Source organism: Delphinapterus leucas, chromosome 17 (assembly GCF_059928025.1).
Source record: "Delphinapterus leucas isolate spDelLeu-1000000601 "Yukka" chromosome 17, BTC_Dleu_Yukka2, whole genome shotgun sequence".
Classification (NCBI taxonomy): domain Eukaryota; kingdom Metazoa; phylum Chordata; class Mammalia; order Artiodactyla; family Monodontidae; genus Delphinapterus; species Delphinapterus leucas.
Genome location: NC_143145.1, coordinates 38185418 through 38210410, shown reverse-complemented (window position 1 = coordinate 38210410; position 24993 = coordinate 38185418). Strand labels below are relative to the sequence as shown.

General features: G+C 35.1%; 1 protein-coding gene across 14 annotated transcripts in view; it reads left to right on the top strand.

The window, feature by feature from the left end:
* VPS13B (vacuolar protein sorting 13 homolog B) overlaps positions 1–24993 on the top strand; it is a 795150-nt gene that overhangs the window by 224308 nt on the left and 545849 nt on the right. For all 14 annotated transcript variants that reach the window (XM_089898526.1, XM_089898529.1, XM_089898532.1 and 11 more), the window contains 2 exons: positions 18561–18695; positions 19488–19661. In XM_089898526.1, the coding sequence (XP_089754652.1) occupies positions 18561–18695; positions 19488–19661 (309 nt within the window). The remainder of the gene's footprint in view (positions 1–18560; positions 18696–19487; positions 19662–24993) is intronic.

The window sequence follows — 24993 nt, the reverse complement described above, 5'->3', positions numbered from 1 at the left end:
TTTAAAGAAATATAAAACTGCTGGTGAAATGATTGGTTTGTACAGACACCACTTAGCTTCTAGTGCTTTGACCAGATAAAGAGGCTAAAAGTATTGCTGCAAACATTTCTTGAATGAGTCAGGGATTGAAGGTTAATATTCTCTTGGTGTAATAACCTGTCAGTATAACTATTATATAGTATATGAAGTTTGTCTCTGACTTGCTTATGAAAAATTACTTTCAGGGACACAGGAATAATTTTCTAGTTTTTCTTTTTATCTAGTTAATGATAAAGAAATGGCACTTACCAAACTGATTTTTAAAGATACATGTGTGTATTTAAAAGTATTTTCAAAAAACTTCTTAAAGTAATATTTCATTGTAGTTTTTAGTATTTGTTCTTCAAGAACTATAGAGTATGTTATAGGCATTAAAATTTGATAAACCTTTGGAATGTAAAATAACTCTTTTTTAGGATAGCTCTACAACAAATTGATGAACATCATGAACGATTAAAAAGTATATTAATTAGTCCATAAAGATTTATAGTGATTCCACCTACACATGCCTGTATTTCTCTTCCCTTCAACTCTTAGAAGAAGCACCTGTTAATAGTTTAAACACTGAACATTCTTCCATAAATGAATTTTCATAAACATGAAGTAAAAGGGAGGTAGAAAGGGTAATAAATAGGTATTTTTCAAGTTTCTTTTAGGTTTTAAATATGTGAGCCAGTGGGTTTTCTTGTTAAACCCTCCCTAGGTGGATGGATTGATTTTTCTCTCCTCTCTTTCTCTGTATTATTGAGGTAAAATTCACATAACATACAATTAACAATTTTAAAGTGTACAGTTCAGTGGTATTTAGTGTATTTACAATGTGGTGAACATTTCACTCCCTAAAAACACCTTATACCCTTTAAGTAGTCACTCCCCAGTCTCTCCTCTGCCTCATTCCCTGATAACCTCTAATATGCTTTCTGTTTCTATGAATTTGCCTATTCTGGACATACCATGTAAAAGGAATCATATAATATGTGTTGTTTAAGTTGTTGTGTGTACAAATAGTTCAGTTTTATTGATGCATCGTATTCCATGGTATGGATTTATCACAGTTCATTTAACCATTTATCTGTTGAAGGACATGTGGGTTGTTCCCAGCTTTTTTCCTTTCTCATCTGTACCTCTTATTTCTCTTTCTTGTCTTATTGCTCTAGGTAGAACTTCCAGCATTATGTTGAATGACAGCGATGAAAGCTGACATCCTTGGCTTTGTACCAGTCTTTGAGTGAAAGCATTCAGTTTTGTACCATTAAGTAGCTTTAGGTATTTCGTAGATCCTCTTTCTCATGTTAAGGAAGTTCTTCTCTATTCCTGTTTTCCTGAAAGTGTTTACCATGAGTGGGTGTTGAATTTTGTCAAATGCATTTTCTATATCAATAGATATTGTTACGATTTTTCTTCTTTAGCTTGTTAATATGGTGGATTACATTGATCTTCCAATACTGAACTAAACATCTATTCCTGGAATAAATCCCACTTGGTCATGATTATTTATGTATAATTTATATTTATACACCCACAAACTCATTGCTGAATTCCATGTCTAATGTTTTGTTGAGTACTTTCACATGTATATTAATGAGGAATATTTGTGTATAGTTTTCCTTTTTTTGCAATGTCTTTGTTTTGGAATCAGGGTAATTCTAGCTTCGTACAATGAAATGGGAAGTGTTTCCTCTCATTCTTAGTTTTGGAAGAGATTGTTTAGAAGGGATATCAATTCCTCTTCAAAGATTTGATGCAACTTTCTCTCTGTCCCTGGATTTACCTTTTGGGAATATTTTTGTTGTTTTCTTGACTTATTGATCCATATCATTAAAGTTGTCACATTCTGTGTGCAGAATTGTTTGTATTATTTTCTCATTAACCTTTTGATGTTTGCAGTCTGTAGTGATATCGTTTCATTCCTGATTTGGCAATTTATGGTCCCTCTCTCTCTCTTTTTTTTTTCCTTTGTTAGCCTTGCTGAAGTTTTTCAATTTAAATTATTTTTAAAAAAACAGATTAAATAAACTTCATTGGTTTCTACTATCTTTATTATATCCTTCCTCTGATTGCTTTGGGTTTATCTTTCTCTTCTTATCTATGTTTCTGAGGTGAGAACCTAGATTATTGACTTCAGACTTTTACTTTTTCCAGTGTGTACATTTAGTGCTATAAAATTTCCTCTCTGTACTGCTTTAGTTGTGTTTCACAAATTTTGATGTATTTTCATACAGTTCAGTGTATGTTTTTAATTTTTCTTGAGTGTTCCTCTTTGACTTTTGGAATATTTAGATCTGCTTAATTGCCAAGTAATTGGAGATTTCCCTATTATTCTTTTCTTATTTATTTCTAATTTGAATCAGTTGTGGTCAGAGAAGAAACTGTTGACTTCAGTTATTTTAATTTGTTGAGATTCATTTATGGCTCAGAATATCATGGTCTAACTTTAGGCACTTGGAAAGAATGTTTTTTCTTTTGTTCTGTCATATCATGAAGAACTTATTGATTGGTAGTGTTTTTGCCATCTTCCATATCTTTGTTGATATTCTTCTAGTTATTCTGCCAGTTGTTAAGAGAGGTGTTGAAGTCTCCAATTAGAATTGTAGATTTGTTTATTTCTCTTTTTATCAGCTATGTCCTACAGTTTTTGCAGCTATGTTAGTTTCATTTACACTTAGCATTGCTGTGTCTTTTTGGAGTATCTACTCTGGTAATTTTTTTTTTTTTTTCTGTCTTAAGTCTACTTTATCTGAGGTTAATGTAAGCATTCCTGCTTTTTTTAAAAACATTGAGATTAAATTCACACATTAATTCATACACAACATTTACCATTTAGCCATTTTAAAGTTTGCAACTCAGAAGTTTTTATTATATTCATAAAGTTGTGCAGCCATCACCACTGTCCAGTTTTAGAACATATTTTATCACCTAAAAAGAAACCCCATATCCTTTTAGCAGTAACTCCCCATTTCCACTTAACTCCAACCCCTGGCAACTACTGCTTTTTGTATCCTTATGGATTTACCTATCCTCAGTATTTCCTATGAGTGGAATCATACAATATGTGACCTTTTCTATCTGACTTATTTCACTTAGTGTTATGTTTTCAAGGGTCATCCATATCGTGGCATGTATCAGTACTTCATTTCTTTTTATAGCTGAATAATACTCCGTAATGTACTGCATTTTATTTGTCCATTCATCAGTTGGTGGACATTTGAGTTGTTTCCACTTTTTGACTATTAAGAACAATGCTGTTATGGGAACGTACTTGTGCAGGCTTTTGTGTGGACATATGTTTTCAGTTCTCTTTCAGTTCTCTTGTGTATTTACCTAGGAGTGGAATTGCTGGATCATGTTATCTCATTGTTTAACTTTTTGAGGAATTACCAAATTGTTTTCCGTAGCAGCTGCACCACTTTACACTCCCACCATCAATGTATGAGTGTCAATATTTCTCCACATCCTTGCCAATACTTGTTATTGTCTCTCTTTTTTAAATAGCCATCTACTGTGTGAAGTGGTGTCTCACTATGTTTTGCTTTCTTTTGAGTAATATTTGTATGATCCACCTTTTTCTGTTCTTTTACTTTCAACTTGCTTACCTCATCGTCAAAGTGAGTTTTTTGTAGATAGCATATGGTTGGATCATATTTAATCCAGTCTGCAATCTTGTCTTTTAATTGCTAGATTTAGATCATTTACCTTTAATGTAGCTATTGGTTGGTTAGGCCTTAAGTCTGCCATTTTAGTTTTTAGGTTTTCCTTTCTGTTTGATCACTCTGTTTTTAGTGTCTTTATTTTTCTGCCTTTCGGTTACTTGAACATTATTTAGAATTCCATTTCAATTTACGTGTAGTTATTTTGAGTGTATCTTGTTGTGAAACTTTTTTAGTGGTTGTTTTGGGTTTACATTTTATATATCTAATTTATTATAGTCTACTGGTATCATCATTTTTCTAGTTCAACTGATGTGTAGAAAGCATACTTATCTTTGTTTCTTAACCCTCTCCTGTTTATAATATAGTTGTCTTAAATATTGAGAACCACATCAGGTGTGAATTTTGCTTCAACATGAAACATACTTTAGAAAACTCAATAAAAGAATAAAAGTCTATTATGTGTATTCTCTTTTTGCTTATTCTTTCTTTTTTCCTAATATTCCACAGTTCCTTATTTTAATTCTTTTTGTTTGGAGAACTTACTTTATTCTTTTAGGGAAGGTCTACTAGTTACAAATTTTCTTAGTTTCCCTTCATTTCAGAATGTCTGGTTTTCCCCTTCAATCCTGAAGGATATTTTCAGCAGTTGAAAAATGTTGTTCCACTTCCTACTAGACTTTATGGTTTCAAATTTAAAAGATCTGCTGTCATTTGAATTGTTTTTCCTCTGTGAGTAAGGTGTCATTTCTCCTTTACTCCTTTAAGATATTTTCTCTGTCTCTAGTTTTTAGAAGTTTATCTATGATGTGTTTTGATTTCTTTGATTAATTCGGAGTTAGCTCAACTTCTGAATTTTCAGGTTTATATCTTTTGCCGAATTCAAGAAGTTTTTGCAGTTATTTCTTCATGTACTTTTTTCAGCCCCACCTTTCTCCTTTCCTTCTGGGACTCTGATGACTTGAATGTTAGATCTTTTGTTATTGTCCTACAGGTACTTGAGATTCTGTTCTTTTTTTTTTTTTCTTCCTTTCTATTTTCTGTATAGTTCAGATTGGATAATTTCTATTGTGCTGTCTTCCAGTTTAGTGATTCTTTTTTTATCTTCTCTGTTCAGATGTTGAACCCATTCATTGAGTTCTTATTTCTGTTATTGCATTTTCCCTATTCTAAAATTTCTATTTGAATCCTTTTTTGTCATCATTCCTTCCTGCCTGCCTGCTTCCTTCCTTCCTTTGCTACATTATTATTTTCATTTGTTTCAGGCATGCTTATAATTGCTCGTAGAAACACTTTTATGATTGCGTTTATTTATTTATTTTTTTTGCGGTACTTGGGCCTCTCACTGTTGTGGCCTCTCCCGTTGTGGAGTACAAGCTCCGGACGCGCAGGCTCAGCGGCCATGGCTCATGGGCCTAGCCGTTTCACGGCACGTGGGATCTTCCCGGACTGGGGCATGAACCCGTGTCCCCTGCATCGGCAGGTGGACTCTCAACCACTGTGCCACCAGGGAAGCCCTATGATGGCGTTTTAAAAGTCTTTGTCAGGTAGTTCTAACATCTCTGTCATCTCAGTGGCATATATTAATTGTCTTTTTCATTCACTTTGGGATCTTGGTTTTTGGTATGACAATTGATTTTCGACTGGAACCTGAAAATTTGGATATTGTTTTCTGAGACTCTAGGTCTTATTTAAACTGTCTATTTTGTATGGCTTCATCTGATAATGCTCCAACTGTGGAAGGGGACATGCTCCCTTGCTACTGCCTGGTGGAGGTAGAAGTCCAGGTTTTCCATTTGGCTTCCATTGGTATCTAAGGGTGTGTGTGTGGCCCTGTAACTTCTGGCCCAAGGTGGGAATTCTAACTCTCATTTAGACCTCCAGTGGTAACTCCCTGGCTTGGAGTGGTTGGATTACCAGGCCTCATTACTGCTCACCATGAGGTCTCTACTGACACCATGGTGGTGGTGGTAGGGTGGCTCATTATTGCTGAAGGTTGGTGAAGATCCTGACTCTCTACTAGGCCTTTGACACCACTCTGGTTCTTTTTAGTTATTTCTTTGAGATAAATTCCCAGGACTGAATTACTTGGTTATGGATTATAAACTTTAAAAAAATAATGTGTAGATGTATTGTTCTCTCACATCATTCCATGAATATTTAATGCAACTGGTAGTGAAGGAGAATGGTTATTTTGGTAAAACCTCAACACCTTTAAATGTTGTTTGTTGCTTAAATTTCCAGTTTTCTTTTAACTCACTTTTGTTTTGTTACAGCAAAATCGATCTTTTGTCATACATCTTTTTATTATTTGTATCTCCTCTTAGGTGAATTTTCTTTTGTGTTCTTTACCATTTACTGATTCATAGATTTATTTATTCATTCAACTAGATTGTGGATTTCATGAGAGAAGAGCTTGAATTGGTCTTGTTTACCCCTATAACCCTAGACTGTGCTTGGTATAGAGTAGTGTATAGTAAAAACATAATGAATCAGTGAGTGAATGAATGAGACATGGGAGTCAAAAGTTAGTGTATGCATAAGGAACCATTAGTAGATGATCATCCTTAGGTGATGCAGACAAAAACTTGCATCCTCAAGTCAGGGTGATTGCCCTTCACAGTGAGAGACAGTCCAGAGTTATATGTGGTAGGCCTTTGATTTTGCCCTTGGAGTCAGTGATTGAAGTAGCAAGAATGAATCTTGGTTGCATGCAGTCACAGTTCTTATAGTAAAAGAATGCTTGTCAGGAGTCAAGGTTTCATAGTGGTTAGATTTTACTTTGCGGTAGAATTGAGAATGCCTTAGGGTGGAATTAAACTAAGGAAAGAAGAATGATCTTCTCCTATGCAGAGGGAGTGAATGTTATATTTATTTTTATTTTGGTGTGCCCTTTACCAACTCCCTCTACACACACACACACACACACACACACACACACACACACACACACACACACACACACACACACACGAGTTTCCTTAATTTAAAAGATAGTTTTGCCCTTAACTGTGATGTCTTTTACTTTACTAGCTAATCATTTAGCATCCTTATTCACATTTAAATTTTTTATTAAAAAATCTTTGACACAGTTTCCCTCTTATGTTTACAATAAGCTTTTAAAAATAGTTTCTAGTCTTCCTGTGTGATATTTTTAAATGATCTCATTTCATTTTTGCCCTCATGCCTACATAGTTTTTTTCTTAATGCCCAAGAATGATGGCTTCCTCTCCCCTTTACTCACTTTGACTGTCAGAATATGGAGTTTAATATGACTTTTACATAGTAGCCCTTCTTTAGATATTTCCACCAGTGGTTATTAATGAGAATTTAAAAAAAATTATTTATTTTTGGCTGTGTTGGGTCTTTGTTGCTGTGCACAAGCTTTCTCTAGTTGCGGTGAGAGGGGGCTACTCTTCATTCTGGTACACGGGCTTCTCGTTGTGGCGGCTTCTCTTGTTGCGGAGCATGGGCTCTAGGTGTGTGGGCTTCAGTAGTTGTGGCTTGCAGGCTCTAGAGCGCAGGCTTAGTAGTTGTGGCGCACAGGCTTAGTTGCTTCGTGGCATGTGGGATCTTCCTGGACCCAGGCTCGAACCAGTGTCCCCTGCATTGGCAGGCGGATTCTTAATATTAATGAGAATTTATTTTTATGTATTTCATTCTCATATGTGTTATGAAATACCTAATCCAAGAAGCAGGTATTTATTTATTTTTAAGCATTTTACTCTGTTATTCTAAGTGTTATTTTCTTTTTAATTCATGTATGGGTACAATACTGAATGATCATAACTAGTAATTGGGTGTTATTTATTATTTCAACTAAGAACTTTTATGTATAGAAAAACCCGGTCTAATAATGCATGACTTTATTATTTGTATCATAAAGTAGTAATTAATTATTCTTTATCTGACATTATAGCTCTAGTGTCTAGGGGGAGATATAAAAGGTTTCAAAAGTTATTCTTGCGGTATCAATTTGTAAATGAAATTTAATTAAATAAATATAAATTAATTTTTCTCATCTTTCACTAAAGTCACTCACTGACTTTAGTCCATATTTTTTCTGTCATATGTACAGAAACATAATAACTGCTTCATTTAATTACTGTAATTTTTCTTTGCCTTTAAAAAAATACTGATGGTATATGACAATATTGCTCCCTTGAAAGGCCATTTTTCCTTTCCATATCCCATTATACAGTCTTTAATCTCCTACACTGCAGCTGATCATTGTTTCTTTTTGTTTTTTTTTGCGGTACGCGGGCCTCTCACTGTTGTGGCCTCTCCCGTTGCAGGGCACAGGCTCCAGATGCGCAGGCTCAGCAGCCATGGCTCACAGGCCTAGCCGCACCGTGGCACGTGGGATCTTCCCGGACTGGGGCACGAACCCGTGTCCCCTGCATCGGCAGGCGGACTCTCAACCACTGCGCCACCAGGGAAGCCCTGATCATTGGTTTTTAAAGCTTAAAGAAATCTTAGTTGTAATCAAATACAACCAGTCTCTTTTGTTTTCTTCAGATGAAGAAACTGAGCCACAGAGATTTTAAATCCAAGATTACACAGTTATTTGGTGGCAGAGTTTATACTAGAATAAAAGTGTAGTGATTAGTGTATCATTTAGTAAACTGCCTTATTACTCCTTAATGTATATAAACTGAACTTCCCTGATAAGCTTGTGTTGTTTGTAGTAATAGTAACAGTGAGAATATACTCGCTAACATTTATTGAATACTTACATGCCAGGTGCTCTGGTAACCACCGTCCACTTATCACTTCGGGGTTTAGGATTATTCTGTAAGGTAGCTGGTGAATTATACCCACTTTACAGTTATGGAAACAAAGTAGTTAAACTAGTACATTTTGGGATTTATAATGTGTTTAATGTCTCTGCATAAACTGCAGTGTTTAACCTCAAAAAATACTTGTTGCTTCCTCATCTATCATGGATGAAATCCTAGGGAGAAAAAATTCAATTATGAGGTGTATTTACTTAAGAAACATATAGCATAGCGTGATGTGACTTCTGTGTCTGGTAGCATGGTATGCTAATTAACCTGAAATCCTTTCCTTTACGAACACCCATGCTGGATAATGTATAACACATATAATTCTAAGTGAACTGCTGAACTTGCAAGAAAGAAAAAAAAAAAGTTCCCAAGCAAGGAGGAAACGAAAAACCAGAGTAGGAAGCAGGTATTCATGCTTTGACTGTCCTAATGGGCTGTGGCAACCTCAGTTACCAGTGGGCTTGGCTTTTAATCACCAGAACAGGGTGGGGACAAGAAAGGAGGAATTGGAACGTGATTTCCATTTCCCTAAGCTCATAACTTCTAAGCGCTAGTGGAAAGATGGACTGTTTTAAAAATCTACCCCACTCTCGTTTTAACAAAGAAGCTTCTTTGTTTTGGCCTTGATGGGGAAGACAGAGGGTGCTTTCCCTGAGAATTTGTAACCACAGTCCTGTCAGCACTCAGATTTTAATTTCTTCATGGTCTAGGAACCATCAAACCAATAAGTTAACTTAAAATGTGATCCTGGGTGGACTGGTTACATCTCTGGGTATCTAATAGTAAACACAAATATTTGCTTTGGCAGATACCCTTAATTCTGGCAGTGTGTTTAAAAAAGAAAGCCTTTTGAAATGTAAGCCCAGAATCGCAAGTTACCAACGACTTGAAAATAATCCCCCAAGAGCACAGACCTCCGATGAACAATATGGACTCCTAGAATTTCAGTAATATAATAACTGGAAAAAGAGTATAAAAGTACTAAGTTTAAAATTATTAAAGAAGTAAAAAATGGAGTTGAAAATAGGAGGGAGGCATAGGTATTGTCAATAAGGACTAGAGAATTAAAAAAAAGGAAGGTCAGAAGTCACTGAATGAATGATATAGATTAGACATAGCTACAGACACTATTTGTGAACTTAAAGGTGGATATAAAGAAATAATCCAGAATGCAGCACTGAAAATAGAGATGAAAATGTGAAATACCAGTCAATGGATCTGGTCACTAGAATGAGAGGATTCTGTATAGGTCTAATAAGACTCTCAGAAAGAGAAACTAGGAGAGAGGCACTATTTAGAGACTTCTTTTTTACCCCACAAAATTGATGAAAGATGTGAATCTTCAGATTTAAGAATCATAAATCCCGAACAGGAAAAATAAACCTAAATTTCTAAGTAGATACGTTGTGGTGAAACCCCAGTGTGCTAAGGACAAGCATAAATCTTTAAAAGCAGCCTAAGGGAAAAGAAATTAATGATATGATCTGCCAACATTAATGTTAGTTTTTTAGTTTCCACACTTGGTAGTGAAGACGTCAAGGATAAAGAAAATTCTTTGTTCTTGAACATCTGTTATAATTGAGGTACTTTGGTAAGCTATCTGGAATTCTCTTAAGCCTATGAAGTCTAAATGAGTTACTGAAGTCTTCTTGTTAGACTATGTCCAGAAGTTGTAAGTTCTTCAGTATTCTAACCAGGCTCTGCCCCCTTCCACATGAAAAGATTTATTTTTCTAGTTCCTTATAGCCAGAACTGTCTAAATTCCCTCACCTGTAATCGTAGCACAAAGTTAAGTAATCTTGAAGAAGAGCAGGTTAATTCTTATTGATACTGCAAATTAGTTTTCGAGGAATGTACGTGGCTAGTATGACAACGACATGTAGGATCGAGATTCTGATTCATGGAATTTTAGAGTTAGAAGCAGACTTTATTTTGTTAATATTTACATTAAGAGTTATGTCATAAACTAGGTGGCAGAATATATTGTTTTAAATTAGGGCACCTTTTTCATCATTCTGTCAGTATGAAGCAGAGTCTTTACTTGTCAAATGTTTATTTGCCATTGTTTATGTTAAAAAAAGACAGAGAACCAGATTTGTAGATATTTAGTAAATGCCTATTGACTCTCTTTTTGCTGGAAACTACAGCAGAATGGATAGGGATTGCAGTGAGGGTGGGACAGTGAAAAGTAAGCTCTTGCTATAGAAGACTTTGTGTTTTGTTCCTTGTGAATATGTTCCTTGTGATAGTCCAATTCTATCACCTAATTATCACTGTGAGCTATACTTTTGAGATTACTTTTTGTTTTCTGTCATTTAATTGGTTATAGTTCAATGGTTATATTTTATATTCTGTTCAAAATATTAAGTGATTTTTACCCAAATATTTTGGTTTAGCCCTAGGCTGTCACTTCGTCTGCTTTTCCATGTTAAAAACAATAAAATCATTATCATCAACAGCAATAACAAAACAACCACTACCTTTTAAAGTTTGCTGTCTCCTGTTTGCATGTCTTATCGTAGGTCATTTGCAGTCTTTGCCACCTATTGAGCCTCGGAACTAACCAGCTTTCTTGGTCCACCTGTTTGTTCTTGCCTGCCCAGCCGCTCTTGTTAAGGCTTCCACCTTCTTCTCATGTGATAAATCTTCTTCTCCTTTTACTTTCTCCTTTTATTCTTCCCTTGAAATGATAATGCTTCATTTTTACTACAATATGAACCATTTAGAAGCTCTTTGCTATTGCTATTTTGTATAACGTTCCCTAATAACTCTACTCCTTCAATGCGTATTTTAAAAGAATTTACCTGTTCCCTCTACAGAAACTTTTACTATTGGTTCACTATCCTATGATTTTATTATTTTTGCGTATCTAGGATGAGTCCTGGCTGCTTGAATGTCCTGAATGACCTTTTGTTTTATTTTATTAAATTATAGTTTTGTAAGGCTTGTAACAAAAAGGTCAGTTCTGTGGGCCCTTATAATCTTCACTGGTTTTTTAGGGGCAGTCATTTTCGGTTCATTCTTAGATATTTACCTCTAAATTTCTAAATAAAATGCTTATATTGAAATTTTCTTATCTTTCATGTTTAGATATTGTAAACATACTTTCTACTACAACAACCTTAATGCCTTAAAACAACATAAGTTTATTTTATTACAGTTCTGTAGTTTAAAGTCTAAAATGAGTCTCACTAAAATCAAGGTGTCAGCAGGACTTTGTTCTTCTTGAAACCTCTAGGAGAGAATTTGTTTCCTTGCTTTTTCCACCTTCTATAGGCCACCAGCATTCCTTGGTCTGTGGCCCTCATCCCTCATCTTCAAAGCCAGAAGATTGCATTTCTCTGGTAGTGCTTCTGTCATGACATGTCTTTCTCTGACTCTCTTCTTCTGCCTTCCTCTTTCATTTTTAAGAACCCTGATGATTACATTGGTTCTACCTGGATAGTATGGGATAATCTTCGCATTTCAAATTAGCTTATTAGCAACATTAATTCTGTTTGTGCCTTAATATTCCTTTGCCATGTTAAGATAACATATTCCCAGGTCCTGGGATTAGGATATGGGCATCTTGAGTGACGGCGGAATGGCATTATTTTGCCTACCAAGAAGATTTAGCTTTTATGGCCAATACTCGCTGTCTGTATTTCTATTCTTCTTTTCTCCTAAGTCATCTAATTATATCACAGCTTTTGCTTAAATATATATTCAGTATTAATATATTATGACCGTGTATATATGAATTATAGTATACGACCTTTAAATGTTTTTTCTGATGCAACTTTTATCCTTGGAGTTAATAACTGCCTTTTTTTGTTTCATTAGTGTTCCATGTACTTAATATTAATTCCCCCAAATTCGTAGAGAAGCATGTCTTCTCTCAGTATGTTCAGATGCATTAGATAATTAGTTTTAATTTTTAAAGTATTTTATACCTTATTTATTTATTTGGGCAGTGCCGGGTCTTAGTTGCAGCATGCAGGATCTTTAGTTGCAGCATGTGGACTCTTAGTTGCGGCATGCATGTGGGATCTAGTTCCCCAACTAGGGATCGAATACAGGCCTCTGCCTTGGGAGTGTGGAGTCTTATCCACTGGACCACCAGGAAAGTCCCTAGTTTTAATTTTTGTAGTCATTATTCTTTTAGTGTACTTTCCTCCTGTTTCAATCTCTATTTCCTTCTGAACCTGCTACAGATGTCTTGAAGTTTCCTTTTATCACTGTCCTGGGAATTCCCTTTCCTCTTATATTGGATCCCCTGTTTCTTGGATCACATGTATTATTCTTTCCTGATTTAGTCCTCTTTTTGGTAGAGCACAGTTCTGTAGCTGTCTTTCTAGCAAAGGAAGTAAACTTCTTTCAGATATGGCATGTTTGAGTGAATCTTTCTTCTGCCTTCATATGTGAAGGTAGTTTGGGTGTATATGTAGATTTGTAGGTTGGGATGATTTTTCTACAGACTTTAAAAAGCATTGCTTTGTTGTCTTCTTGTTTCCAGTGTTGCTGTTGAGAAGTTTGATGCCATTCTAATTGTTTGTTTATGTATTAACATTTTTCTGTTTTTACGCATCTGTTTGTTTTCTATCTCAGAAACTTTTAGGAGCTTCTCTCTTTACCCCTGATATTTGTTTTTTCATTTGTTGCACTGGATATGTGGTGCACCCTGTTAATTTGAAACTCATGTACTTCATTTGGGGAAACCTTGTTGAATTATTTCTTTGATTATTTTCTCCATTTTGTTTTAATAGTTCTTCCTAGAACTTTTGTTTTTCACATATTTGATTGTTAATGCTGATCCTTTCATTTTTTGGTCATTTGGCCCATTTTCAATCTCTTTGGATTTTTTGTTTTAATTTATGTGGTAGATTTCCTCACCTTTATTTTCTTATTTTTATATTAATTTAAGGAGAATTAACATCATGTTTTTAATTTCTAATGGCTCTTTTCTGTTCTTTGAAAAGTTCAGCTAAACATGCTGTTCTTGTTCTAGTGTCTTCTGTACTCCCTCCAAGGATAGCAGCAGCAGCAGCAGCAGTAGTAGTAGTAGTAGTAGTAGTAGTAAGTATAATACAATAATATAATTATTATTACCTAAGTTTTCTGTTCCCAGCATTGTCTTTTTACCCCAAGTTCCTTTTCTGTGTTTGTTGTTTATCTCTACTTTTCATGTTAGTGATTTATACCTACTTTCTGATGAGCCCTCATATTGTAGAATAAAATACTAAATAACTAATTGGGAACCTGTGTGTGAGGTTGGAGCTTATTGAATGGCTGGTGTTATTGTAGGGGAATTGGACACTTACTCATTTTTGTTGTTGTTGTTTGGGGATAATCAGTTATCAGTATCTCTGGTTCCTTTTTCTTGGACTGGCCAGTTTTCACAGATAGAAAACCTTCCATTTCTTTCCTGCAGGTTGTAACTCTGGCATTCAGTGTCCCTAGAGAGTAAAAGAAAAGGAGATTTCATTATTCAGTACATCTATTTTATATAGATTTTTAAACAATCTCCCATTTTTCGCATGCAGCCTTTTCCTTGGTATTATCCCTTAGTTCAACGTCCTTCTGATTCAACCTCTCCAGTGTGAACCCTTCAGTCTTTTGCCAGGATGAGTGTGGGGTAGTTGCATGGCTTCACGAATTAAAACAAAGGATGTGTGGTTATTAGATAGACTTTCAGTCACTGCTCATCTTTTTAGCCTTATCTGCATTCCTGCCCTCTGAACTGCCTGGCTTCTTTAATTCTTATCTTTCCAGGGCTTATTGCAGATCAACTTGCTTTTTAGTTTAATAACCCACGGGCACTTTTCTCTAAGTCATCTTGTTGTTACTTGTTCATCAGCATCCATCTTCTGAAATTTTGATGACAGTTCTTGCCTCTTTGAGAGTTGCACATATAGTGCTTATCTTTTCATTTTCATTTCTTTGTTGGTTTAGGCCCGTAAAAATTAAGGAGGAAACAGAGCTAAACTTACATATGGCTTGACTCCTTAATCTTTTACTTCCACACAGATATACAGGTCATTCTCATTATTTCATCTTCTGATTTATGAATGATAATTATAAGAGTGATCATAAGTTGATTACTGAACACAGGGGCGTTAACGTGTCTGTGAGGCCAGGAGAATTATGTCGGGCAAGAAAGGCAGTGTAAAAAGAATCTGAGCTAAGGGTTCACCACAGGACTAAGAATGTGTGTTCAGAGTTAATATTTTTCAGAAAAATACTCAAAGGAGAAAAAGTAACAGTGCATTTTTTTATATTAAATTGTATTACAAAAATTCACTATTATTTTTAGATTATTCCATTGAAAGTGTATACCATGTAAAGTTGTATTTCAATTGCAGTGCCTTAGGGAGTCCCTCTTTCCTTCCTCTAGTAGAATATGACAGCAGTATTTGAGTAAATCCACATGAGAGTGCTTTGTAATGCTTTGTAAAGTCATTATTTCAAATGTAAGATATTGTCACTGTCTTTGTGATTGTCCTATTGACTCATGTCAGCTGACTATACATCTTATCAACATTTTGCACCTCTTCCCTAAATTAAGTTCTGTATAAAGTTCAGCAGATTTCTCAGAGTTAAATACCTTTAACAATAACTGTAGTATTTTGGCCTCCACATGGAACAATAATAGTGGCTTGCCTTAAGGCACATAACTACTAGATATGTAATGCTACCTGTATCTGAAGCCTTGCTTTTTCAGTTTCAGAGCTTTTGGTCTTTTTGTTTCACCATATTGCATTCCCAACAGGAGATTTCCTTTCACAGTTTCAGGAAGTTGCATTCATGTAGACAGAAAAAAATGTGAATGGTACCCTGAGTTGTGCAATGCCAAGACTCTGCTCCTTTCTACCTCCATAGTGCTTATGTTTGGGGTATTTTACAAATTTTGGTTTGATGGTAGAGTGGAAAGAAACCAAGTTTATTTTTAAATTATTTTTTATTAATACTTTTTCTTCTTTAGAGTAATTTTAGGTTCACAGCAAAACTGAGAGGAAGGTATGAGGTTTTCCATATACTTTCTGCCTCCTTCTTGGTCTGCACAGCCTTTCCCAGTATTGACATCCCCTACCAGAGGGGCACATTTGTTACGATTGATGGACCTACATTGACACATCATAATCACCCAAAGTCCATAATTTACATTACTGAGGTTATTTTTTACTAGCAGCTTTCCTCCATTGTTGAAGTCTATCAAAAGATGACTATAATTATCTTTTAAAACATCTGAGCTTGAGCCATTAAAAACAAATTACTTTTTGAAAAAGTTTTCTTAAGGAGAAAGTATGCAGGATGTTTTAGTTACTAAAACAAGTTTAAAAATATCTGAGAGGGACTTCCCTGGCAGTCTAGTGGCTACGACTCCTCACTCCCAATGCAGGGGGCCCCAGTTTGATACCTAGTCAGGGAACTAGATCCTGCATGCCACAACTAAGACCCGATGCAGCCAAATAAACAAATATTTTTTTTAGAATCTGAGAAATGTAATGATCATAAAAAGTGAAATAATTTCTTGATAGTATTAGTCTAAACTAAGATGCTTTATATATATATAAGTGATTCTGATCAGGAGAGGTTTCCGGCAACTTCTTCTGATAAGAGTCTTATGTATGGCATGCATTAGATATTAACAAAGACATATCATTTCAGATTCAAGGTAGAGTCCTAAACTTGGTGTAAACTATAAAAGAAGCAGCTTATAAAATAATTTTTTAAAAAGCCATTTTTGTCTATTCATATTTGTTTATTTTTGCATCTACCAGAACTAATTCAGTTCTTTTGGTTCTTAACACCATCAGTAACCCTTGAGAGAATCTTTTTCTTTTTCTTTTTTTTTTTTTTTTGCGGTACGCGGGCCTCTCACTGTTGTGGCCTCTTCGTTGCAGAGCGCAGGCTCCAGACGCGCAGGCCCAGCTGCCATGGCTTACGGGCCTAGCCGCTCCGCGGCATGTGGGATCCTTCTGGACCGGGGCACGAACCCGCGTCCCCTGCATTGGCAGGCGGACTCCCAACCACTGTGCCACCAGGGAAGCCCCCTTGAGAGAATCTTTGATTAGCCCTTGTCTGCTCATCACTATCTAGATTCTTTAAGTTTTTTCAAAAAATTGGCATAGAATGAGAGTCTGACTCTGGGGGCTTGAGAGTTAGAGGAGGGTATTATTCCATTTTGTATCCCTCTCATCACTTAACATAATGATTGGAGCAGCGTAAATTATCCACTGATTATAACTTCTGTATCCACAGTAGATGTTAAATATGCAGGGTAATTCAGTTTCTTTTCTTACGAAGAGAAAAGTGAACCACACCTGCCCACTTTCTGACTTGAGCCTGGGCAAAATCCTTATTTCTCTAAACCTTGGTTTTCCTGAATGTAAAGTAGAATAGTAATAGCTACCTTTTTTTTTTTTTTTCTTTTGAGATGAATAAAAATAACAAACTGGGCATAGTGCATGGCACTTAGTCATTGAGTGTTAGGTGCTATAACTAGTAGTACTGCTACAACTGTTATTACTACTGCTGCTATGTTTATTTCATATTGTTGGCATCATTTAACTTTCTGAAATACTGCTTCTTAAGTTTTTTGAGTCATAGATTTTGAGAATTTGATAAAAACTGATAAAATCATAGAAAAATGTATAAATACACAGCATTTAGACTTCTGCTTTGAGGATAATAGGTACCACTGCAAATGGAAATAACACAGGTGGTGAATATTGGGGAATAGCAACCAATTGATACATGTTTATATAACAGTCAAATAGGAATCAGTAAATTTATAGGTCCTTCTGAAGTAAAGATTACTATGTGAGAAGGTATTTCTCAAGATGATGTCTTCTAACTACTGGCAAACCATGTAGTGCGTTAGTTAAACTGCAGGTTCCTGGGCCACATCTCAGGAAGACTCTTGGAGGACTATGGGGCTTCTTGAATGCACCAGAGTTTGAGATCAAAGATTTTAGAGTAATGTTTAATATGTCTGTCATAAAAAGTTCATGATTTTCTTAATTATTCATACTTAGTTCTTCTTAAAGGAGTTTCAAATATGAAGGATAATATATATTTGATTGGAATGTGGAATGGGGAAAAGAAGGCCATTCTTCATGAATATAGTTGAAATGAGTGGTGAAGTTTTCTGTGATAGGATCAAATTGTGTTAAACACCTCAGCTCTTTCTCTCTGCTGTAGGACTGAGCAAATATTACTTAACTCCTCTAATCCATTATATCCCAGTTTGTAAAAATGAGGATAACAATAACATCTTTATCACAGCCCTGTTGTGAGGATTGAATGAGATGTGTGTATCACCCATAGTAAGTCCTCCAGTAAATGTTAGTTGATTAGAGTTCATCATCATTATCATTATTTTAGTGGTTTGCAATAATGTTAGTGTAATGTTTTAAGGTTTCTCTGCCTTTTTAATTCTCACCTACCCTTCAGGGCCAAAATGAGTCTCTCCTTTTTGAATTAAGTTTTCCCTACCATTTATGTCATGGTAATTGTTCCCTTCTGTGCTTTTATGTTCTTCAGCAAGTAGCATATAGTAGAGATGTTAATATTCACTTTTTTTGTTAATTGATATAGAATCCCTTTAGTTTCTTTTAGCTACACATGGGATGTCAATTTTGCTTATAAGCTTTTGTATTTTAACTTAGGAGCTGTTTTGAGCTATCTTGTTTCTCTCTCTTCACCCCACCTGGCCAAGATATTTTGAGGAGGCTGTTTACGTAGGAAGTTTCATGCTTAAATTAAATGTCTCTGCCTAAATGAAACTCAATTTATAAGTTAAATTTGTATCAAATTGAAAATCTTACTCTATGTTCTAAAACCAAATATGATTTTTTAGTCTCCTGATTTTTAAACAAACATTTGTTTCAAATTTGCATAAGTATAGTTATGCAGGTTCAGCCCATTTATTTTAAAATTGCATCTTTTTAACTCCTAAACACTAAACTGTGAAGCCTAACACAAATACTGTAAGAACACCTGAGGTAGATAATTAAAATATAATTAAGTCTAAATGCCTTGGTGAAGGAGTATAAAAATTATTTAAATTCAATCGGCTAGTACATTTGCAGTTTTCTTTTATTAGGTGTGAAATCTAAGAATCCCCTGCCAACTCTTGAGGGCTCAATCCAGAATGTTGAATTGAAGTACTGCAGCACATCATTGGTCAAATGTGCCTCTGGGACCATGGGATCAATAAAAATTTGTGCCAAAGCCCCAGGTATGTGCAGCTGGACTGTGTAAAACTTTATTGCCTGTGTAGGAGAATTGGCCGTGCGTTTTACAAGGAGCGTTACTGAAACAAGAATTTACTCATTGTTCCTATGAATCAGAGGTTTTAAATTTTTTTATTTTTACTTGAAAAAAATTGTTAATTGTGCCAGGATGATACTTCTTGACATTAATAGGTTAATTTTTATTTAAGGAAAAAAACTTTGCATAGTTTTAATAATGGTTATGAGGGAGGAAATATTAAAGGAAAGTTTATTCTTACACTTTTGGGGGGGGATAGGAGGTATAGATGTATATGACACTTAAAAATTAAATTAAAATGTTAGTATAATGAAATTAAACAGAAAACCCAGCTGTTTTTCAACTGAATGTTGTAATGGATTTTGCCTTCCTTCCAATATTTTATTTCATAATATTTTCCTTAAACTGTTTGTTATTTAATTTTTTCCAGTGTGAATTCAATGTCTAAATAAGGTTAAATAGGTACAGATTCCATTGAATATTTAGAATACAGTGTGTTCATGTTGTTTTATTTTATAAGCTTTTCTGAACATGTTCTACATTCATTAGCTAAATATTAAAACAACCTTTTAAGAGTTAAAAGTGCTTTTAATTTTATCAGTCATACTTTTTAGAGTATAACTAAATGTTCTGCTAGAATTACCAAGTATAAACTGAAATTTTATATTATGATGTTAGTATACTTTAAGATCAAACATCTTCGGGGTACTCCTATGTTTTATTTGATAAGAGTTTCTTTTTCATAAATATTTCTGTTCAGGTGAGAGTGGAAAAGAGAAGTTAATTCCATTGCTTCAGGGTCCTTCTGACACTAAAGACCTTCATAGCAGCAAGTGGCTCAATGAGAGTAGAAAGCCAGAATCTCTCTTAGCTCCAGATTTAATAGCCTTCACAGCCCTAGTTCCACAGTATATGGACTACTGCCACAGTTCCGGTAAGTACATCATTATTCACTTATTTGCATTTTCTTTTCCAGCAAGACTTTTAAAATTGGACTTTTTTTCTTTCCTTCTCTCCTTTCCTTAACTTCGTCCCTCCCTCCTTCCCTCCCTACCTCCATTTCTTTCTTCCTCTCTTTTTCATTTGTGTCCATTGGGATACACTCTGCAGTTACGCTCTTTGAAAATTCAAATGAAGTATTTTATATCATTTTTGATAAATGATGTGTTTACAAACAATAATGATTTTACTCTATTTTGTTGAGATAATTCAGTTGTATGTATAACAGTTAATCTCAGATTCAACTACTACTACTACTAAACCCAACTGAGTTTTTAAATATATCATGTAATACATAGAAAGGAGTAAAAGAAATTTAAAACATTGCAAAGAGAAAATATTTTTCTTGGGATAGTAGCACTTTGTGACCCATAGTTTGCCATGGTAAAGTTAGGTGTTTGGGCCTTCTGTGCTTTTACAAAAAGGAAAAGATATTGATGTTGTAATAAAGGAAAAAACTCAGAAGTCAATCTCTTATTTCTTAGAGTTAAATTTTTTTCTAGAAGCACTTTGCCTAGAATCTATTCCATTTTATTCACACCATAATAGCAGATCCACACCTCTCATGTTGAGAGGAGATACTGGAACTATCAATGAAGACTGGGGATAAAAAGGTATAGTAAGTAGAGCCTGATGTCAGCCATGAGTTCAGTTAGTATGTAGTTGGTAAAGCCAAGACCATGATGCTAGAAATAAGTTAGCTATATACAGATTTCTTAAAAGGGTCAGGAGTCTGAATTTTTTCTTTAGAATTAATCGGCCAGTGAGGTGGTTTCAAATAGCTGCCTAAGAGTAGAGCTCAGTTAACATTATATGACTAGAACTGTAGCTTATAGAAAATATGTTAAGCATGACTGCACTAAGTTCAAAGTAGAAACCATGAAAAGATTCATAATTAACTACACAGAGACTATATGGAGGTGAATATTCGAAGCAGTGTACATATGCATGGATGCAAAACCATTTGAAAGCAGAATTTGTTATAGTAGCATTTGCAGCTGAATGGCATCCACACTAGAAACTAGAAATTAGTATTTGAAAGGTGAGTCTGAGAACCCCTGAGTCAGCTTGCCTTTAAAGACAATACTCCTCAAAAAGACATTTTCAACTTGATGAGGATGGGTGTGGTTTCCTAAGGAAAAAATTGTGAGGATGAGGCCAGTACCCAAGTAAGACTGTGCCTATGGGTAGAAGATTTTACCAGTCCTTTAAAGTAGGGGCTGGTAAACATTTTACTAAAGGCAAGATAACTAACCTTTTAGGCTTTGTGGGCCGTATGGGCTCTGTCTCAGCTGTTCAGTTCTGCTATTAGAGCACACAAAAATAGTCATACCCAATATGTAAATGAATGGGTGTGACTGTGTTCCAGTAAAACTGTATTCACAAAGCAGGAGATGGGCGAGATTTAGCCTATGTGGTTTGCCTACCCCGGATTCTGGGAGAAGGGATTGGTGGTTAAATAAACATCATGCTTCCCCCCACCCTATCTATCTATCTATCTATCTATCTATCTATCTATCTATCTATTTATTTATTTATTTAACTGAGTTAGGTCATAGTTGTGGCACGTGGGCTTCTCTCTAGTTGGCGGCGCAGGGGGCTTCTTCTAGTTGTGGTGTGCTGGCTCCAGGGCACGTGGGCTCTCTCACTCGTTGAGGCGCGTGAGCTCAGCTGTTGTGGTGCGTGGACTTTCCCCGTAGCATGTGGGATCTTAGTTCCCTGACCAGGTATCGAACCTGCCTCACCTGCATTGGAAGGTGGATTCTTTACCACTGGACCACCAGGGAAGTCCCAACATCATGCTTTTTTTAATGCCTATTTAATTATATTCTTTAAATATGCCGTTTGAGAAACTCCGTTATATAATTATCCAAATAGTAGTTTTCAGTAGGTTTTGTTTTCAAATCATAAGATCATTAAAATGTTATTAGAATGACCAGACCATCTGGTTAGAATTTTGATACCTAAGAAGGGACTAAGCTTATTAGAATCTACTGCATATTCTTAAATTGGACAGGGATTCTTCATTTTTTGTCTTGTCATATACACAATTAGAATGAACTGAGTCAAGCATGTTTAAATAATCTGATCTTTCTAATAACAATATTCGTATTATTCTTTGTAATTTAAATGTATATCTAGGGTCTCAAATATATATTTGCATTTTTAACCTTTATAGCATGGGTCTAAAAGTAAACTACTATAAAAAAATTATACCTACGATATCTCTAGGAAAAAGTTTTTTTCTTACTGTTAAGGAAATTCACCTAATCTTCAACTTTAGTGTTATGTTTAGTGATATGCTGATGGATTTGCATGTAAAATTTTAATGTGATCATGCATTTGGTGCTTTGAAAATATTCCTTTGGGTGTGTTTTAATCCTAAAATGTAATGTGTTTTTACTTAAACTACATTCACATGCTTTATTTAGGGTATTTTTAAATTTAAATTTTCCATCCATCTTGGGAACTGCCACCCACATTCATGGCTTAGGTGTTTATGATATGGTTATGAGAGAGCATGTAAGTATTATTTTTCAAAGCCAGTTTTAAAGTAATACTGACTAATTTTATGTTCCTGTAATAAGATTTAAAATTGGAGGTGTGTGTGTGTCTGTGTGTGTATATATGACTGATGGTATGAATAAATTATAAAAAGATTTTCAATGAAGAAATAATTTATTAACAATCCTTTAAGATTTTACTGAAATATCATGCTTTCAGCAAGTTGTTTCCTGATCACTGTATATAAAAGATTTTTTCTCTCTTGTTTGCATATATGTGCATACACACACATACACACACACACACACACACACATTTACCCACTACTCTAAAGTTTTTCTTAGTACTTATCACACTCTGCCATACTATACATGTTACTGATTTGTTGGGTTTTATTTTTCCCTGCTATTAGAATTGAACGCTTCATTATGGCTGGAATTTTTGTCTTTTTTGGTCACTGCTGTGTTCCTAGTGTCTAGAACAATATCCCACATATAGTAGGATATCAACAAATATTTAGTGAATGTATGAGCAAGTAAGTGATGATTGCATTTGCTTTTCTTTGTTTTTTGAGGCTGGAGCACCTAAGGGAAATGGCATAGAACACAAGTCTTTATTGATGTTTGCTTTAAAAAAAAAAAAAAGATGCTGGGTAGTTGAACTCTTCTAGATGAACAATGAAAGGAAAGCACAATTAATCCCTGCTGTCGTTTTTAGAGACAGACCATCCAGATGAGGTTGTTAATGAGCTTTTCCCATTTGTTTATAGAATTTGAATGAGAGGTTTTGGAATGTGGAGTAGTAAGTGATTGGCTGACTGATTTGAGGCAAATTGTGTATTTTAGAGGAGTTTGGTGATCATTCTAATTGGCTTCTGATTATCATGGCATGATGTGTGGAAGACAACTGCCTTCGTGCATATGCTTCCAAATTGAAGGGGGATATTAAAAGTGGGGACCAGAAAATGTTGCGGATATTATATTAGGAAGTGAGTTTTGAGAGAAGCTCAATTAGGATAAAGAGGCAGAGTTTTCTGACTCTGACTTCAGAATGTGAGGGAATGGACAGCTTTATTAATGGGAATTAAGTATTAATTGACTGAAAGAAATAGTAGTATTAGTAAAACTTGTTATAAAAACAGTATTTTACAATTTAAAAATCACTTTCATATAAATTGTTTTATTTGTTATAAAACAAGACTGTTCAGCACAGCAAATGTTATTTTGTCTTACAGAGGAGGAAATAGAGGCTCAGAACAAGTCAGACTTTGAACTTGAATCTGGGGCTTCTAACTATATAACATTTTCCCACTGTCTTAGGCTATTTATCATTTTGTCTTTTATTTTTAGGATACATATTGCTAAACATTGTACCACCCAGCCTTGCACGTTCTTAACTTTGAGGATCTCTTTCTTTACTTCATATTAAGCACTATCAAAAGAGCCACACTTCCATGATGTCACAGCGTTGTTTTGTCTTTGAAGTCTTAGCAGCTCCCTTTGCACATTTCCCTCCTCCCCCTTGATCACTTTCTCTGCTTGACTGGCTCTGATTACAGTGAAGGAGCTGAAGGCTCCTATGGGAGTCCAGTGTGCCAGCCCACATTCTTCATTCATGGTTACTATTCACAGGAACCGTTTAGTGACACTTCTGTTTCTTATGTTTGTATAGATAAATAGAGAAAATAGATTCTTCTTTGGCTCCTTCAGAGGTAGAAGCACTTGGTGACTATAATTGCTGTATGTAAAATATTTTAAAATAGGTTCTAAACATTTTTCTTCCCTTCTCTTTTAAATATAAACTTTAGCTCTTTTTCATATGCTATATTTTGCCTATGATTTATAGCAGGTTCTGCTTGTTAAAAAGTTCTTAGTATTTGTTAATCCTGTTATTAATATATAAACAAATTTTAGGGTGTCTGCTATTTATGAATATAAAATGATCACAAAATACTATCAACTTAGAACCAAGGAACTTATAGGCCATCCATTTCAATTTCTAAGTCAGTGTTAGGAGTCCTTTTGATATGCCCCCCTTTCTATGTGCTTCAGATCTCTTGGCCTTCTTTCAGTTTCTCAGTTGTGATTATGCTTTTGTATATGCCTTTTTTTTTTCTGTCTGGGATTCTTAAAACTATCCTTACCCCTTCACCTTATACCTGTTGACTTCAGTTTAGTGTTGAGATCTTAGCTCAACTACTGTATCTTCAAGAAAGCCCTGATGCTGCCTTTCCCCGACCCCCCACCACCCAATTTGATTAGGTATCTCTGTTACATTCATTTTCATAGTTCACTGTACGTTTCTTTCATAGCACTTAATGACAGTATATATTTATGTAGTTGTGTGATTTGAATGCTGTCTGTCTTCACCATTTGACAGTGAGTTCTGTGAGGACAGAGTTTGTCACTGGTTGCTTATCATTTTATCTCCAGTGCCTAAAATTTCCTGACACGTATGGAACGCTTGAGAAATCATTTGTTGAATGAGTGAATAAATGGACATTTATGACAGATAGTGAAGGATATGAATGTATTTGACAGATAAATAGTAAGTCCTTAATACATGTTAACCGTCTTCCCTCTTCTCTCCCTACGTTTCTTCCTCCTCTTCCTTCTCCTTATATATGTATCTACCATTGGAGAGAATATCTAACAGCATCTTTCTTTGTTAGGTCCGATTACTATGAGGTCCTCTGTTTGTTGAACTGTAACTTCCATTTATTAGTCTTATAAGTGACATGAAATAATATATCGGCCCTAAAT